This window comes from Prionailurus bengalensis, chromosome B2, assembly GCF_016509475.1.
Source record: "Prionailurus bengalensis isolate Pbe53 chromosome B2, Fcat_Pben_1.1_paternal_pri, whole genome shotgun sequence".
Classification (NCBI taxonomy): domain Eukaryota; kingdom Metazoa; phylum Chordata; class Mammalia; order Carnivora; family Felidae; genus Prionailurus; species Prionailurus bengalensis.
In genome coordinates this window covers 35497633-35514312 of record NC_057349.1, presented here as the reverse complement: position 1 = coordinate 35514312, position 16680 = coordinate 35497633, and the positions used below count along the sequence as shown (strand labels likewise).

The 16680-nt window shown below is 43.9% G+C and overlaps 1 protein-coding gene across 5 annotated transcripts in view; it reads right to left on the bottom strand.

Moving 5' to 3' along the window:
* Positions 1 to 16680, bottom strand: part of CMTR1 (cap methyltransferase 1) — a 50424-nt gene that overhangs the window by 24065 nt on the left and 9679 nt on the right. For 4 of the 5 annotated variants that reach the window (XM_043591284.1, XM_043591285.1, XM_043591287.1 and 1 more), the window contains 8 exons: positions 14665 to 14816; positions 12945 to 13103; positions 9700 to 9792; positions 8220 to 8291; positions 7028 to 7122; positions 6842 to 6914; positions 1804 to 2002; positions 896 to 1014 (listed from right to left, as the gene is read on the bottom strand). In XM_043591284.1, the coding sequence (XP_043447219.1) occupies positions 896 to 1014; positions 1804 to 2002; positions 6842 to 6914; positions 7028 to 7122; positions 8220 to 8291; positions 9700 to 9792; positions 12945 to 13103; positions 14665 to 14816 (962 nt within the window). The remainder of the gene's footprint in view (positions 1 to 895; positions 1015 to 1803; positions 2003 to 6841; positions 6915 to 7027; positions 7123 to 8219; positions 8292 to 9699; positions 9793 to 12944; positions 13104 to 14664; positions 14817 to 16680) is intronic. The other variant, XM_043591288.1, reaches the window with a different exon arrangement.

Below are 16680 nucleotides of genomic sequence, written 5' to 3'. Positions count from 1 at the left end.
CTGCCACAATGCAACAACAGCCCCCCAAGCACTATCAGGCCCCCACATCTGCTCAGCTGGTGCAGCCCCTCCCTCTTCTCCCCCAAGCCTATCTGCTGTTCCCTGCCATGCACGGTGCTGTGGAAAGCCAAGGCATCTCAGAGCCTATGCTGACATCCTACACACTCCTTCACCTTTCCACATCGTTACTGCTTGAGAGGCCACCCAAGGAGCTCCAGAGGCTCTTCTCAATTCTAGCCATGTGACCCTGGAGCAACTGCCACATTCTGTCTTTCCTCTTAGTGAGTGGTGGCTTCCTCAAAAAAAGACTACCTGCAGCATCAGATTTCCAGGTGAGAAAGCTACAGTGGGCTCCCCTCTGTGCCTCAAGCAGCTGCCCGAAGAACAAGGTTCCTTGAATATTCACTTCAGCCCAATCACTGACAGGGCTTCCGGTGGATTCCCCTGAGCCACTGCCTTTGGTTATGTGGTCATCTTCAGCCCATCCAGAGGCTTAGGTATGGTCATGTAAGGACAGCCTCTACCAGGAGCCACACCCAGGTGACCAACGATGGAAATGTTCTTTCCAGTCAGTTTTGCGTAATCCATCTTAGTCATGGTTCTCCCCTACCATTTCTCACAGCCAACCGAGGTCCTTCGAAGAAGTGAGCTCAGAAGGTCCACTTGCTCTAAGCAAAGGTGTCCACAAAATCACAGCATTGACAAAGTTATCATTGAAAATATGTGCAAAAAGAATTAAAAAATGCATCATATATCCCTACTATCTGAATAGTGAACTACCATTTTCTAGGGCAGCCAAAAGGACCAAATAAAATAAAACAAAACAAAAGCAACTCTCAAGCTTCTAACATGATAAATCCCTAAAGCATCGCTCTATGGAGAACAGATCACCTACCCCATCAGCCATCAGAAAGTGGACACCCTTGCGATCTGTGTTATCCAGGACAAAATTCCGAAAAGCAGTGATGTTCTCTGGGCGGGTAATATCCCCATCTCCATCGATGCCACCCTCACCTGGCAGGACACAAGATTCACATTTAGCTCATCTGCCCTGTGGATCCTAGGAGCCGGGACACAAGCTCTCTGGGACTGTGAACACAGGTTCTCCTCAAGGACCCGGAGAAAAGGCCCTGTGAGGAGCAACTCAATGCAGAATCCATCCTGCAAGGCTGCCTTACAGTGGCAAAAACAAGAGGCAAAAACAGGGCCTGTTGTGATAAAGCAGAATTCAAAAAGAGTTGTCCAGCCAAGAGTCATCAATTGAAGTAGAGGGCCTTCCTCTTCAAGACTCAAGTTGTGTTTAAAGCACCTATATTTAGGAACCAACATCCACTTTTAAATAAGAACTGTTAAGAAAGAACTTGGGACTTTCTGCTAAATCACAACAATCAAGAAAGAGTGGAGGGGACTGCTGTGGGGCTGCTGAGCTGTCCGTTATCCAGTGAATTCCACACCCCGTGCACAGGCTGGAGATGGGCATGGAGTTTGTATTTGTTAATAACCCTGTCATTTCTCAGCTGGAGATCAGGCAGTTTCATTATCTCCTGTCACCACAAGAGAAGAAAAGGGGAATTAATATGGTTTTGATGAGAGTTTGCCTAGTGGAGTGTTTAACCTATATCCTACAGGCCTGGGGTAAAAAGGGAACGTCTAGAGGGAACGGAGATCTTCAGGACAAGGACTGGAAACCCCAGGCTGAGAGACCTAGGAAAGAAAGCATGCCAAGTGGATAATAACTGCATCTGACCTAAAGTCCCCACAGAGGACTCTCTCAAAGCCCGTCACCCTCCTCCATATTCCTACCATAGTAGGGTTCGAAGAGCTCACTGGAGGCCGAGTAGAAGTCCTCCAGCTTGAAGTCATTTGGGCCCTTCAGAGTCATTCCAAAGCCCTTCGCATGCCACTTCTTCCTCCACAGCACATACTCAGAGAAACCGCCTGGGCCTGCGCAGACGTCAGCAAAGTACAGAAGCTCAGCTTCCCGGTCCTTTACCAGTGGTTTCTGCAAAGGTAAGTGGAGGACAGGGGAGGAAGGGAAAAAGTCTGGCTCAACGGGCAACAGGAAGGAGAATGCAGGGAGGTAAAACGAGCCTTTCAGCAAGCGGAGTGCAGAAGTCCCGCCAGGGCCACGACACCCAGGATATGTATCCTCTGTGATCATCACCCCCTGGAGTTGCCCATCCGTGCTTCAAAATACCCCTAATGCCTTTCAACTACATGGCCTGGCTCAGACTCCTAATAAAAACATCTTAATGGGAATCTGAGTATTCGTTTTTATTTCTGAGTCCTTTCCTTACCATATCCTGACTCTAAGAGTCCCATTGAGCAGAATAGATGCTGTATCCCCCACTTACAGACAGGGAAAAAAGACACCAAGACACAAAGCAACCTGTTCATAGCCTGTGTGCAACAAAGCTCAATCAGAATCCAGCTGGCCTGACTGCTGGACTCCGGTCTTCCTATCCAAAGTCTGAGAGGCTCAGGGTTCCTGGGTGGCTTAGTCGGTTGAGTGTCCGACTTCGGCTCAGGTCATGATCTCACAGTTTGTGACTTCGAGCCCCGAGTTGGGTTCTGTGCTGACAGCTCAGAGCCTGAAGCCTGCTCCAGATTGGGTCTCCCTCTCTCTTTGCCTCTCTCTCTCTCTCTCTCAACAATAAATAAAAAACATTAAGAGAACAAACAAAAACAAAGTCTGAGAGGCTCTAACATGTCTCCCTCCTGGTCACAGGGCCTACCTTTCCAAACCATAGCCTTTGCTTCCCTTCTCCCCTTCCTTCTTGGGTCTCCCTATTTTTCTCCAATTAACTTTTTATCTTGGAATAATTTTAGATTTACAAAAAAGTTGCAAAGACAGAGTTCTCATATACCCTTCATCCAGATTCCAATTCTGTCAGCATCTTACAAAATCTGTCAAAATTAAGAAACCAACACTGGTGCACTGCTATTAACTAAATTCAACTTGATTCATATTTCCCCAGAGTCCTTGTTTTGTTCCAAGATCCAGTCCAATATATCACAGTGCTTTGAGTCTCCTCCTTTTACGCACTCCCTTCTCCTGCCTTTGCCCCTCTGCTAGCCAGAAGTACGGGGCAGTGCAGAGCTGGAGGCTGACAAGGCAGAGGGGGAACGAGACACTGGCGTGGAGCTTCCAGGCAGCCCCCAGGGTACCCGCCCACACCTTAGGAATAACTAAATTACAACAAGTATTTGAATTTTTACTGGATTATAGTTTTTAACCCTCCAGTAGCTTTTAACCCTTAATCTGAAATTTATGCTGAACCAGTACTGGCCCATATTGTGTTTATCTTTTACACACCTGGCTCCAAGGCAGAGGGGATATACCACCTGCACACTGGTGACAACAAGAGGTTGAGCTCTAGAGCAGGTAACTAGAGGACCCTGAGGAACATCCAGCTAGAAGGAGCTTAGGCAGCTCAGCCTTCCCTCTCCATAGGTTTGTCTTGGCTGAGTACTTATCCAGAGTTCTGTAACTGCTAGATAAAGATCAGAAAGCTTTCAGGGAAAGAGCTGTAAGAAAGAAATGGAAAATACTAATGTTCACAATCTAGTCACTTTCTGGGTGAAAAGGGCCTAGCCTCTGATGATAGCTATCCTGCTTAACCAAAACAGTTGAAGAAGTCTCTGGACGTTAGCTAAAAATAAACTTCATCATCCTAAGATAAGCCCACCCAGGCATGCTGAGATGTATCAGTTCTTTCTCTTCTTTCCCACCAATCTGCCTCAGTATTCTTCCTTTCTGAGCCATCAATTATTCATATTTTTGGATTATATTCACTTGCACACATACAAAAAAGGCCTAACGGCATTTGCTGAGAACATTATGTAGCATTTTCTAGGCAGCCCAGTGGTAATGAGGCAGGGGTCACAAGTTTAAGGCCTGCACACACTGGAAAGAGGAAAAACAATGTTTCTCATCACTGGCTATGCCCTAACCCCAGGCTCTAGGCTCTCCAGGTGAGCCACTGGCCCAAAGGAAGACCAGGCAGAGGAAGGAAAATGAATCGGTCAAAGAATCTCACCTCCAAAAAGAGCACTTAAGTATGATCTCCATCTGTGATTTCAAGACCTCACAGGTCATGGCCAGAAGGTCTTTTCATAGAAAGGACAGCTGGAGTTCTCACCTCTGCCACTTACTGGCTGCGCAGTTAAGGGCAAGCATAAGATTTATGTCTCTAAACTCACATTCCCTCAACTGTAAACTGGGATTAATGTAACTAATTTCTCAAGGCTGTTGTAGGATTAAAGTATCATATGTCAAAGATCTTTATAAACTGTAAATACTAAATGTAAGATGACACAACATTCAACTGATCAACTTCCTTGGAGTCAAAACTCTTGTCTTTTCCCATCTTTTTCCTTTTCCAATGCCTAGTGCAGTACTCCACACTCAGTAGGCACTTTATAAGTGCTATCTAATTTCCTCTAAGATAGCACTGAAACTTACAGATCTACATTCAATTTTTGTCTCCTGAGGCTACACAACGTTTACTACCTCAGCAATACCCCCAGGCACACAGAGCCTGCACATAACGTGCTAGCATATACCCAAAGAATCTTAAACTCTCTTCTTTCCCTTATCTCTTCCAATTCATATTTACAATTTGTTTCCCTACCTAGTCTCTTTTCTCCTTTTACCACAACCCACAGAACCAGAAACCCAGTAAAAAAATTCACCGTCCCCTCTGCTTCCCACCTCCAACCTCCTCACACCTATCTAAGCTTCAAGTTCTCCATGCTCTTATTCTAAAGTTTGTGTGATCCCAGAGCCACTGAGATTCTAGCAAACCCAGTGTGTGTCTGGACCTTCAGCCACTCCCATCTCTGCTGGGGATTGCTCTGGAGTGTCTCTGCTCGCCTGAAAAACACACCAAGACTACTGGGCTTGGCTATCACTCTGGTCCTCAGGGGAAAACAGAGATGAAAAGAGAGAAGAAAACACTAGGGGCTGGAGAGAAATCCCTTTTTATAGCAGAGTGTAGAGAAACATCTCAGAAAGGGCAATTCTCCGTGGCCACTAACAATCAATTCAGGTCAAGAAGCTGCCTGAAGCGTTACAAACACAGTTGTCTTTTCCTATGTAACTAACATCTCCACCCTTGACCTGAATGGTACAACCCTGGCGCCTACTTCATTTTCCTGACAGCAAAAGACAATAACCAGATACCAGCTGCTGGAGGCGTTTACATTCAAAAGCCCAAAATGATGCTGTGACTTCCCATCAGCTTGACAGAGCTCCTCTGCCAGGCAGGGGTTTAAAGGAAATCATTTGGAACTCAGAAAATTAAACCAACATTATATCAACCTAATTTTCTCAAGATGCTAATTCCAAGAGCCCTTTTGTGCTGCCTGCTGGTCCTGGCAAACAGGGAGGGAGACCTGGGAGAGAGAAATGACTACAGGCTGGAGGGGTCTACATGCCAGTTTTGCCAGCACTGAGGGAAGCAGTAAGGGAGGTGGAGCTGAAACACTAAAAAACTTGGAAGATAAGTTCCTTTAGCGGGTGGATAATCATGGGGCCTACTGGAAGGACAGAGTGTGAAGCAGAAACAGGTTTGGGAACAGCTGGCTGCTGACCCTTCACTGTCAAAGAGAACTAACTTTCTAGGACCAGGCAAAAATGCTTTGAAACCCTAAAGGGAATGCCAGAATGAAATTTCCTTTTTTCTTTCTCTATAATTATTGTGTGTCTGGGTTCAGATAAATGAGATGTAGCAGAGTAGAAAATCATTCTGCTCTACCACTTCTTGAGAAGGGCCAAAATCTAATAATTATATGATCCCACGCAAAGCTGGTTCAGAAAGGCAGAAAGGGAAAGTGGCCACATCTGAAATCACAGATCTTAGATGTGGAACAAATCTTAAGGGCCTTTGGTCCAACCCTCTGGCAGGTTAGTAGGACTAATTCCAGAGATGAGGCAGACGAGCCCCAAAGAAGGGATGAACTTAAGTGACACTAGTTGCGATGGACGTTCTGTACTTCCTGCCCCCCGCGACCCCTCACTGAAAAACACAGCCTAGATTTTCAGACGTGATACTGATTTTAAATAGACCAGTGAAAGGACCCAGATGCCCACATTTCATTCAACACTCACATCACATTTGCCAGAGCACTCCCTTCTCACACCAGCAACAGCACTCAAGTCAGACGATATCACAAATTTGAATTTGGAAAATAAGCTCACTGTAAGGACTACATACTCACCCTTACCACTCCACCTCATCCATGGTAGGAAGGCAGCAGTCTAAAGCTCCCTGGCAGCAGCTGCCCTCCACACACCAATGAGCTCAGAAAGGCTTTACAAGCATCTCAACCCTGCACCCTTACCAGTTCTCAAATCCACCAGAACATCCGGAACCTAAGTGCCATGGGGGAAGGGATCACATCTATCTCATTTAAAATTATATTCCTGGTACCTGGCACATAGTAGGATAAATACGTGTTTACCAGATGCAGGAGGAGGGCCCACGCCCTATCTCATAGCCTCACCTCCCTGCTCCCTAGGCCTGTAGGTAGCACAACTGCCAATTTGGCCCAGAGATGTCCCTTTGCCACTGCTACAAGCCCTGCCCTCCTCCACTTGGGGTGGGCAGGAGGATCTGCAGAGTTTGGGGCTGGAACTCTGGGCCTCAAGCCCTAGACACAACTGCCTTGTGGAGCATCCCTGGGACCAGAGGAAGCACTGAGGGACCTAATTTGAGGAGCTCCAAGCAAAATCTATCTCTACCACATAGCAGGAATACTCTCCTAGCATTGCACGAATGGCAATTTCTGGGCCGCTGAAGCTTAAGCTATAAATTCACACACAGAATCTTGTTCTCACCCCACAAGAGTCCCGCGGATTTGTAAACATGCGATCAAACACAAAATCCATGTTAGCCATCTTCATTGCCGCCCTGCAACAAAGACAGAAAAGTGCAACTCAGTACACCAGATGTATGGAAAGCTGAGGCTCAGATGAAATGTGCAACAGTACATATCAGGGCAGGGGAGGGGAAGGTCCGCAAACCTGTTTAGGAAGAAGACTCCACGGATCATTTCGTAGGGATTAGCCCGGGTCCGAGCTCGCCGCATCTCCTCCCCATCCAGGACATCAAACACACTCTGCCCGGAGACAATCAGAACCTCCAGGTGAGCATCACCCTCCAGGATGGGACAGGGGACTCAAGTGCTAGAGGAGCCCAACTCAGCCCTCTGAGGAGGTAGAATACTGCTGCATCTCAGCTCTAAAATGACCGGTTGTGTGACCCCAGACAAGTTGCTCAATCACTCTGACCCTCAACTATCTCACCTATTAAGTGGAAAAGAGAAAATGTAAGCATGTCCCTGCATGGTAAGTGGTTAATAAATGGCACCTGTGGCTATGCAGAAAGCCACCTGTTGGCATCACAAATCCTTAGAGCAAATCTGTTTCTCCACTCCAACAGCAACTTTCCAGGGACCAGAATTCTGATGTTGAGCTCACTCAGAGAGGGCAAACAAACCAAGACCAGTGTTTTCTGATGGCACCTAATGCACGATGGAGACCCCTTCTTCCTTCTCCCAATTTTTTCCCTGGGGAACAAAAAGCCTCATTTCACCTGAGTTCCAGTCACCTTAAGGATATTCCCAACCCTCTGCCGGCAAAAAACATAAGTTCAGTGAGGCTGGTCTGAGGTATTACTTCTTCTCCAACCCATTTCTTCCTCAGAGGTTCCCTGGCTCATTCTGCCCCAGGCAATGTACTTCCTGACACAAAATCACTCCCAAAGTATCAAGGAGAGACTAACATTCACCCAGCGTGTCATGAGCTTCACGTGGATTATTTCATTTAATTCTCATAACAATCCTGGAAAGTATTCTCTCCCCATTTTACAGATGAGGAAACTCAAACTCAGAGCAGCTAAAGCAACTGGCCCAAGGTCACACAACAAAAAAAACCCTGAAAAACAAGGATTTGAATTCAGGTCTGATGGTAAAGAACGGACCCACTGAGTTGTTAAGTGAATCCTTTCCTGGCTACTGACCACAGGGACAGCCCACTACTGCAGGGAACCAGGAAAAAGGATACTATCTCAGAGAAATGTAGCAAGACACACATCTGATCTCCAGGAAAAACCTCAGCTAAACTTCGGCCCCACAACCAATTCAAAAGAACTGGAAGAGCCCAGAACATCCCCTCACAAAAGGTTTTCAACCCCAGCTCTAGCCACAGGCCTTACCTTACACTGCAACACACTGTGAAGCAGCTCTTCCCCACAAAACTCTGTCTCATCTTCAATAATCATCTTTCTCTACAGAAAGAAGAAAACAATCAATAATGACCACGTGTGACTGCATTTAGGGGAATGAATGGAGAAACGAGGGTTCCAAGTGAGTAGAGCAAGAAGGGGCTTGAGTGCCTGCCAAGGAACATCAATCCCTGGGGGGAGGGAAAGAGAAAACCTTAAATCCCTCTGGCTACACTCCAGATGGCTGTGAGATGAAGCAGCCCCCTGGGTGCTCTGACTAGAGCACCATATGGATATAAGACTCATGAACGCTGAGGCTGAGAAAAGCAAACAGGAAGGAAACGTTCAAGCTGTCTGCCCCCAGAGCATGGAGGCAGACGGATGGGGACCGCCCTAAATGACAGAAGCCTGTTCTTCCTTCAACCAGGAAGCCTCCTGATCGATGATGGGTACAAAGGTAGGACACCAGGCACCAGGTAGGAGCTGGTAGCATCAGAGAAGACAAGGGTTCAAGAGACCTTCACGTGGGTGTCAAATCCAACCTCAGGTCTGAGTGAGGCTACCTCTAAACCAACGATGCTCAGGCTTGGGTGTTCTCAGGTTTTACACACTTCAAAATCACTGAGGACCCCAAAGAGCTTTTGTTTATGTGGGGGATATATACGTATCAACATTATTAGAAATTAAAACTGAGAAAATGTTAAAATATCATTCAGGGTAAAAAAGCAATACATTGTGTTAACATAACATATTTATGAAAAGTAACTATATTTCCCCAAAAAACTTTTAATGAGTGGCACTATTTTCCATTTTTACAAATCTCTTAATATCTGGCTAGATTCTCCTCTCTACATTTACATTCAATTGGTTGTGGTGCAGCCTCTGGAAGACTCCCCTGGACACTTATGAGAGAATGAGTGAAAAGACAAGTAACCTTCCAGTACCATTACGAAAATAACCGTGACCCTGCAGAGCCCCTGAAAGGGTCTTGGAGATCCCCAGGGGGCCCTACACTTTGAGAACTGTTCTCCAGACCATACTGATTTGGTGGCTATCTACTTTATTCTTACAATTTTCCAGAAGGAGATTAAACAAATTCCCTCTGTAACAACTCCCTCATTATTTTCTGAGGACAGGGACGGTGTCTTTTCATCTACCTGGAACAGTGCCCAGCAGTGACCAGAATATACACAAATGTATAATCAGCTACTCGAAAAAGCATCCATGAGGAAGACAGAAGTTATGCATTTTGTGCTGCCTTGCAAGTTAAATGACTAGGAGAAAAAAACCCTGTCACATCTCCTAGGGGAATATCTGTAAAGCCCTTGACACACCATCTTGACACAGCTTTACTCTTGCCAGAATGGCAGATTTACATTTTTCTTAAACTATGAGTATACATACTAGACTCAAGGAGAAAAGTCAGGAGATAAGTGCCAATAATTCAGGGTGTATTTTCCTGAAATCCTACCTTTCCCACAACCATCCAATCACTCATTTCCTGAGTGTCAGGAATTTCAGTGGTACATTCTGGAAACCATGACACCTGCTCACAGGCACTGGGCTACAAACAAAAAAGAGGCAAGTAAGTCAAGTAAAACAACCCCTTAGGGCTATGCCCCAACTCATTAGGGTTTCCCCAAAACAATCAAAAGGGACTCAGACAGTCCAGGAAGGGTCCCTCCAGAAAGCTGAGACCAAATGCAGTGGTCAGACATGAGAACTGAGAGCCATGATGCTAAAGTTTAACTTCTGAAGGCCAGCAACAATTCTAGTTTGAATCTCTAGAAACTTCCCAAAACTTCAAAGTTTCTTTTATTTGTTCCAATGTTATCTCAAAAATACATACTATGGGCTAAGTACTCAGAATGTAGTTAAAAAGACATGGTCCTTGACCCAAGGGGCCTACAATCAGAGCAGTAGGGACACAGGGAAGTACACATAGGATATAAGTCTATGAAAAGGTAATTATACCAGGAAGACCCAATGGCAATGTGTCTCACCTCCTGATGCCTTTCAAAGTGTTATGAACAAATAAGATTCTTCACCTATTCATTCCAAAGCCGAAACTGGCACCTCAATGGTGTATTCTCTTAATTTTTCAATTACATTATACATTAGAAATATCTTCAGTCTTGTTTTTGGTTTTTTTTTTTTAAGATTTTATTTATTTTTAAGTAATCTCTACACCCCACATCGGGCTTGAACTCACAACCCAAGATCAAGAGTCGCGTGCTCTGCTGACTGAGCCAGCCAGGCACCCCTCTGCAGTCCTTTTAAAAACTACTGATAGCGGGGCGCCTGGGTGGCGCAGTCGGTTAAGCGTCCGACTTCAGCCAGGTCACGATCTCGCAGTCCGTGAGTTCGAGCCCCGCGTCAGGCTCTGGGCTGATGGCTCGGAGCCTGGAGCCTGTTTCCGATTCTGTGTCTCCCTCTCTCTCTGCCCCTCCCCCGTTCATGCTCTGTCTCTCTCTGTCCCAAAATAAATAAAAAACGACGTTGAAAAAAAATAAAAAAAAAAAAAAAAAAAACTACTGATAGCTAGGCCCCACCCTCAGAGTATATAATTCTATCAGTCTGAGGCAGAATCTGCTTCTAAGTACATTTTTTAGCTGTCCCCAAATGATTCTAATGTCCAACCAGGACTACATTCACTGGATTATAAAACCTAAACAGGTGGCTAACCTGCATGGCAACACTACACATTGCCTCCCAAGCAAGTGTGGAGAAGAGACTCACCACTGCAAACTGAAGCAATGTGATTAAAGGCAATATTCCATGCTCTGAAAAGCATAAAATGGTAACGCAATGCAAGGTCATGAGAGCAAGCCAACCATCAACTAGAGAGAGAAAGTTTCAAAGAAAAGTTACTGAAGCCTTTTGTCAATGAATCTGGCAGTGAATCATGGCTTCCCCCCCTCCCCCCACCCCGGTCAAATCCATTTGTAAATGGTTATACATTATAAACTCTAGGGGGAAGAAAACTCACATACACTTGGCATGTCCTTTTGGAGAAAATAATCAGACTCAATCTCCCCACAGAAGTGTGAACATGAAGGGCAAAAATGGAACACAAAGAGGACTTTGTCCGAAGGGTCAAACCTTGCATTCCACATTCCTGGGCTGCAGCAGGCACCAAGCACTTTCTCTGCAGCGACTCCAGAATTGGACAGTCACCCCAAGGTAACCCAGATTCATCTACCTTAAAGAAGTGGACACCAATAGGCCAAACTCTTAAACAATAGGGCATCTCTTTTAAGAGAAAAACTGAATCACAGTAAGTGATAATTAGGACAGCCTTGCCTCAGAAAGGAATTTCAATAGCCTGTGTCCATTAAAAACAGAGATCTTACAGGCAAATTTGAGATCCTGAGTTAAGTTAGTTCTAATTCTGCCCCACTAAGAGAATCAAATCAAGACTCTTTACTGGTTTTCATACAAATGAAGACATGGAAAGCACCAAGTATTTCTGAGGTAAAAACCTCTATCTAGCACCCAATTACAAATATTAACCCTATTCTGCACTGTCTCATCTGGTATTCTGCTGGTCTCGTCTCCTCACAACTACAAGGCAACACAGCAGGACCACCTCCAGAAGCCATTAGCTCCTGACTTGTCAGCATCTTATTCTGAAGCCTTATTAGGCTTTTATCATGTGCAATTCACGAGAGTTCTTTCCTGAACTGGAATATCAGGGAGACAAAATATCAATTCTCCAGAGTTCAGAGCCACATGTGAAGCTCAACTACAGCAACTATGTAGAAGACTAGACATTTGTGTTCTATTTTCTCTAGTTTCAACTCCGTAATGGTAATATTTCATCATTATTTTTAGTTGCTTTTATCACATCTACTTCAAATCCTCTGTGAAATAAGATAGGACATAAATAAATGAATAAAAATAAAATCTCAACATCATCTGTGCCATGAAAAAGGACAGGAGTCTCTTTTGGTAGTTGGGGTTAGAACAACTGGTACCCAACCAGATAAGCAGACCAAACGGTAACTTATGGAGTATAAACAAACACCTACATAGGTAGAGATGGGGTGTCATAAACCCATAGAGGTGCAAGACCTTAGAGGGCATCTAATCCAGTCACTCACACAATGGGTAAACGGGTCCTCATTCAGTGCCTCTGAATCCTTTCAGCAGAGAGAGGGACCTCACTATCTCATGAGGTACCTTAACCACTAGTGGAAAGGTATACCTATTTATTAAAGTTCTTTGTGGAAGCGCGTGGGTGGCTCAAGTCGATTAAGCATCTGACTTCGGCTCAGGTCATGATCTCACAGCTTGTGAGTTCAAGCCCCGAGTAGGGCTCTGTGCTGACAGCTCAAAGCCTGGAACTTGCTTTGGATTCTGTGTCTCCCTCTCTCTCTGCCCCTCCCCACTCATTGTCTCTGTCTCCGTCTCCGTCTCTCTCTCTCTCTCTCTCAAAAAATAAACGTTAAAAAAAATTTTTTTAAGCTCTTTGTGAAGTCAAACTCTGTCTTCCAGCTTCTTCTACCCACCGGTAGAAAACAAACCCACATCCTATCATATCTCCCTCAGTATATCTCTTCTGTTTCCATTATGGACATCCCCAGTACAAGTCCATGTAAAAAAAAACCAGTTCCAATCCCCACTGCCTCTGGAGACTTCTAATTTGTTAATATGGCTACTTCGAGCCACGTATACAAATTGGCTTTCCTGTCTCCTCCTCCCCTCACCAGTTACCTCTGGCTCATCTCGCCAGTCCACATTCAGCTCTTGATCAAAACCTTGCAGGGTCAGACCCAGGCCTCTTCGACCTTTTTGATTAGAGGCCTCAACGATGTCCTTCCGACCCTGGCTGTATTTACCCAATCCTTCACCTTCCCTGAAGCCCATCTTGGCCTGAAAAAGAAATAAGATAGAGCATTTATATAAATAAACAGATAATAAGGGAGCACTTATATAAACAGACATTTACTTAGCCCCTATCATGTGTCAGACATTGTGCTAAGCTCTGAAAAAACATCAATGAGTAAGACCTGAAGTTTTCCTTTAGGAAAGGCCTAATGAAGAAAATAAGCATAAAAAGTAACTGCAGTTTAACTGTGGGTCCAGTGGCTGTCTATTCTGGAGGTGAAAGTCTAGGGCAACCAGAAGTTGGATAAATGAGAAGGAACCTCATAGCTGTAATTAAAAGCACCAAGAGCACTTAACAAATCTCACTGGACATTTGCACAACTACCCTTCCAGCTAATTTGTCTGATTAACTGAAACGTAGCTCTAGAGTAGAGTTGATAAAGAGAACGTAATTTAAAATGGAAATGCTTCAAGCAGCAACTCTACCTTACTCTCAGCCACTCAAACAGCCTTACCAGGTAAAGACAATGAGGGCTTGCAGGAGCCCACTTAATCAAGATATTAACTGAAAAATCACTTCATGTAAAACTGAGGTATGGAAGGTACCATAAGATACTGGACAGGAATGTTTTTTAAATGTCACCATTGTCCATAAGCTCACACTAAACCCCTGAGTCACTGGGCCTAGTTATATGTCCCAAAATCAGAAACCCAAATCCCAAACCCAAGCACCCTTATCTAATAAAAGAACTCCAGTCCTAAGAAAACATAGTTCCTCCTTGAGGGTCTATATTCCCTTTGGAAGGAGCATTACCAACTCAAGAACTGGACAGAATTCCTACAGTAGCCACAAATCTCTCCCCAGGTCAAAAAGGCTGACTGAGCTACAAACCTCCCCACTGTCCACTTCCCCAAAGTTTGTGGCCCCCCAGACTAGAATCCGGACTATGACTTCAGAAGTTGCAGTTCTTACTCTTAAATGAATCCAAAAGAAAATGGAGGGGTTAACTATAATATTAATATTTCTAGTCAGAAAGGAAACTTGAATTTCCCTAACCTTTGTGCACTAACGTTTGATAAGGAAAGCAAGCAGGTCTTCCTGGTCGCTTTCCTTCTTCTGATATATCAATGGAGTATAGAAATTGGGAAGGAGAACCGGACCTTCTTTTCGAAATAATATAAAAGACTGTTCTGCTCCCACTTATTTTAGGCATCTGAGAGTGAGCAGGATTTTAGTCATTTCTCTTGAGATTACTCACTAGAGCAAAAATTCACAGCATGAAGCCTCTTTACCCATCCACACACATCTATGTGTAGGGAAGTATGTTCACATGTACTTACAATAAGCTTTCATTACTAGGGAGACCAAAGAGTGATCCAGCTCTGGACAGGACAGAAGAAGCAGGCTTGTGCAGCCACTTACCATGGATGATTCAAATGTGACAGTTCTATTACGAAGGGGGCCACACTCTCTCTACTAAATTTCAGTGGCTGAAAAGCAGAGGAAAAACTCATGCCTAGCTTTTCTTCTTTTCATACCAATACAATTTCCCTTCTCTTACTCTGCTGGTGGAGCTTTAGAAACCCAACCCGAGCACTGACATACCATAAGCTTCTGGGAGACACTATTATACATGGAATAGCGAGAAGAAGTTCCCTCCACAAGGGAGTCTGCTTTGAACGCATCGTCAAAAGAGTCAGAGCTGTGTTGCTTCCCCTCAGTCTCACTGTCGGACCCACTTAGGCTCGTGGTAGATGCTGGAAAAGAAGAAAAGAAACTGTTTAGGTGAGCTTATGGCACAAAGTATCCTCTAGAAGTCCAGGTTTCATTTATTCAACTAGTGTTCAGTTTATGCATCGCACACATAAAGTTCATTAAATGACCCAGGGTCAAACGTATTCTCTACCTCTTACTATGTTAACGTCAGCAAGTCACTCAAAGTTCCTAATAGTACTTGACACACGATGGGAGCTCAGAAATAACAGGTGTCCTTTCCCATCCTTTCAATTTCTCCCCCACAAAACTGAGATGATAATACCTACCTCATGGGGTTGTATGAAAGTTAAATGAAACCAGTGTTTGGAAGTACACTGTCAAATATAAAATGTATTTATTGAAATTTGTTTATTATTTGAACATCAACTTCCAAACACTGATACCGAGCTCCATTTTCAACAATTTTATCATGGGACTAACAGTTTCTGATTGCTTAATCTCCTGGTTTCCTTTGTTTTCACAGTCCTTCAAACATATAGGTAAGAGAGCAGATCTACCGCACTGCCCCAGAGAAGAGGTAGAAGAAGAGCAAGGGAAAAAAGAAGGGTGGGAAGAAGGAAAAAGAGCAGGAAGGGGGAAAAGAAAGGAAGGACAGGGAAGAGGAAAGGTGCTTATGCAGCAGCATCAACTAAGGCAAACAGCAGAGGAGCTACACCTAAATGCTTCAGGAGGAAGCTGGTGGCCTAAATAAGCTAAACCATTATCTTCATGGTCAACCACCTCGTTACCAAAGGACTCCAAATAAGACCCACCTTAGCAGCTGCCAGAAGTGGTCGGTTACCTGTGTCCTGGCTCAAAGTGGGATGACTCACACTCTATTCACTATGTCTGTCTGGCTCTTACCCTCTCTTTTATAGATACATGAATGTCTTAAATTGAAAGCGATTTCAACCTGATGTAATTTTATTCAGGTAGTTTCTCAGACAAACCCAACCAAATTTGGAAATGGACCATATCTCAAAAACTTATCAATTTCTGCATATTCCCATTGAAAATGGTATAAATTGCTAGCCAGAAAGAATGCAAGACAGAAAATGAGGGTGGTGGTGTCTAATCTCATCCCAAGGCTTGAGGTGTTGTACAGTGCTCAACGGTATACACATTTCATTAATAAGTAACTGTACTTATTTAAGAATAAAATAAAAAAATTTTTTTCCAGCTTACATGTATTATGCTTTCAAACATGTACTAGTTGTTAGACTAGAAATGCTTGTTACTTAGACCTAAATATTAATAATACGAACTTTTAGGTATTTCTTTTGGTCTAGGAGCATGGTGAAAAAAGTTAAGGGAGCACTGAGGGTGCCAAGAATTAAAAAAAAAAAAAAAAAAAAACACAACACTTGGGAGTGTCTGCTCTATGTACTGAAATGAACAGATCACCAGGACATACTGTCAAATGAGTAACAGAAGAGCTAGACCATATGCATGACACATGGCATCCTAAGTCTATACTAAAGAGAAAATAAGAATATATATTTATATTTCTTGTAATTGCACAAAGAGCTTTTGGAAGGAAAGATGTACAAAAAGACCAATAAAAGTGATTATCCACATATGCGGAGTTGAGGCATGGAGACAGAACGCCAAAATGATTACTTGGAACAAGTGAAAGACATGACATTTGATTTACATTTTAGATCACTGGAGTTTATACTTACTATCTTTTTATATTTTTGATTTATGAACCATGTGAATATATTACCTATTAAAATTTTAAATAAATGTGAAAAAGAAAGTGACTGACACAATTCTCTTAAGGAAGAAAGGAAGTCCCGGAGAAGAGATGCGGAGTCAAAGCCTGGCTGCTTGTTAAGGAAAGGCACTCGGGTAAAACAATTCTTC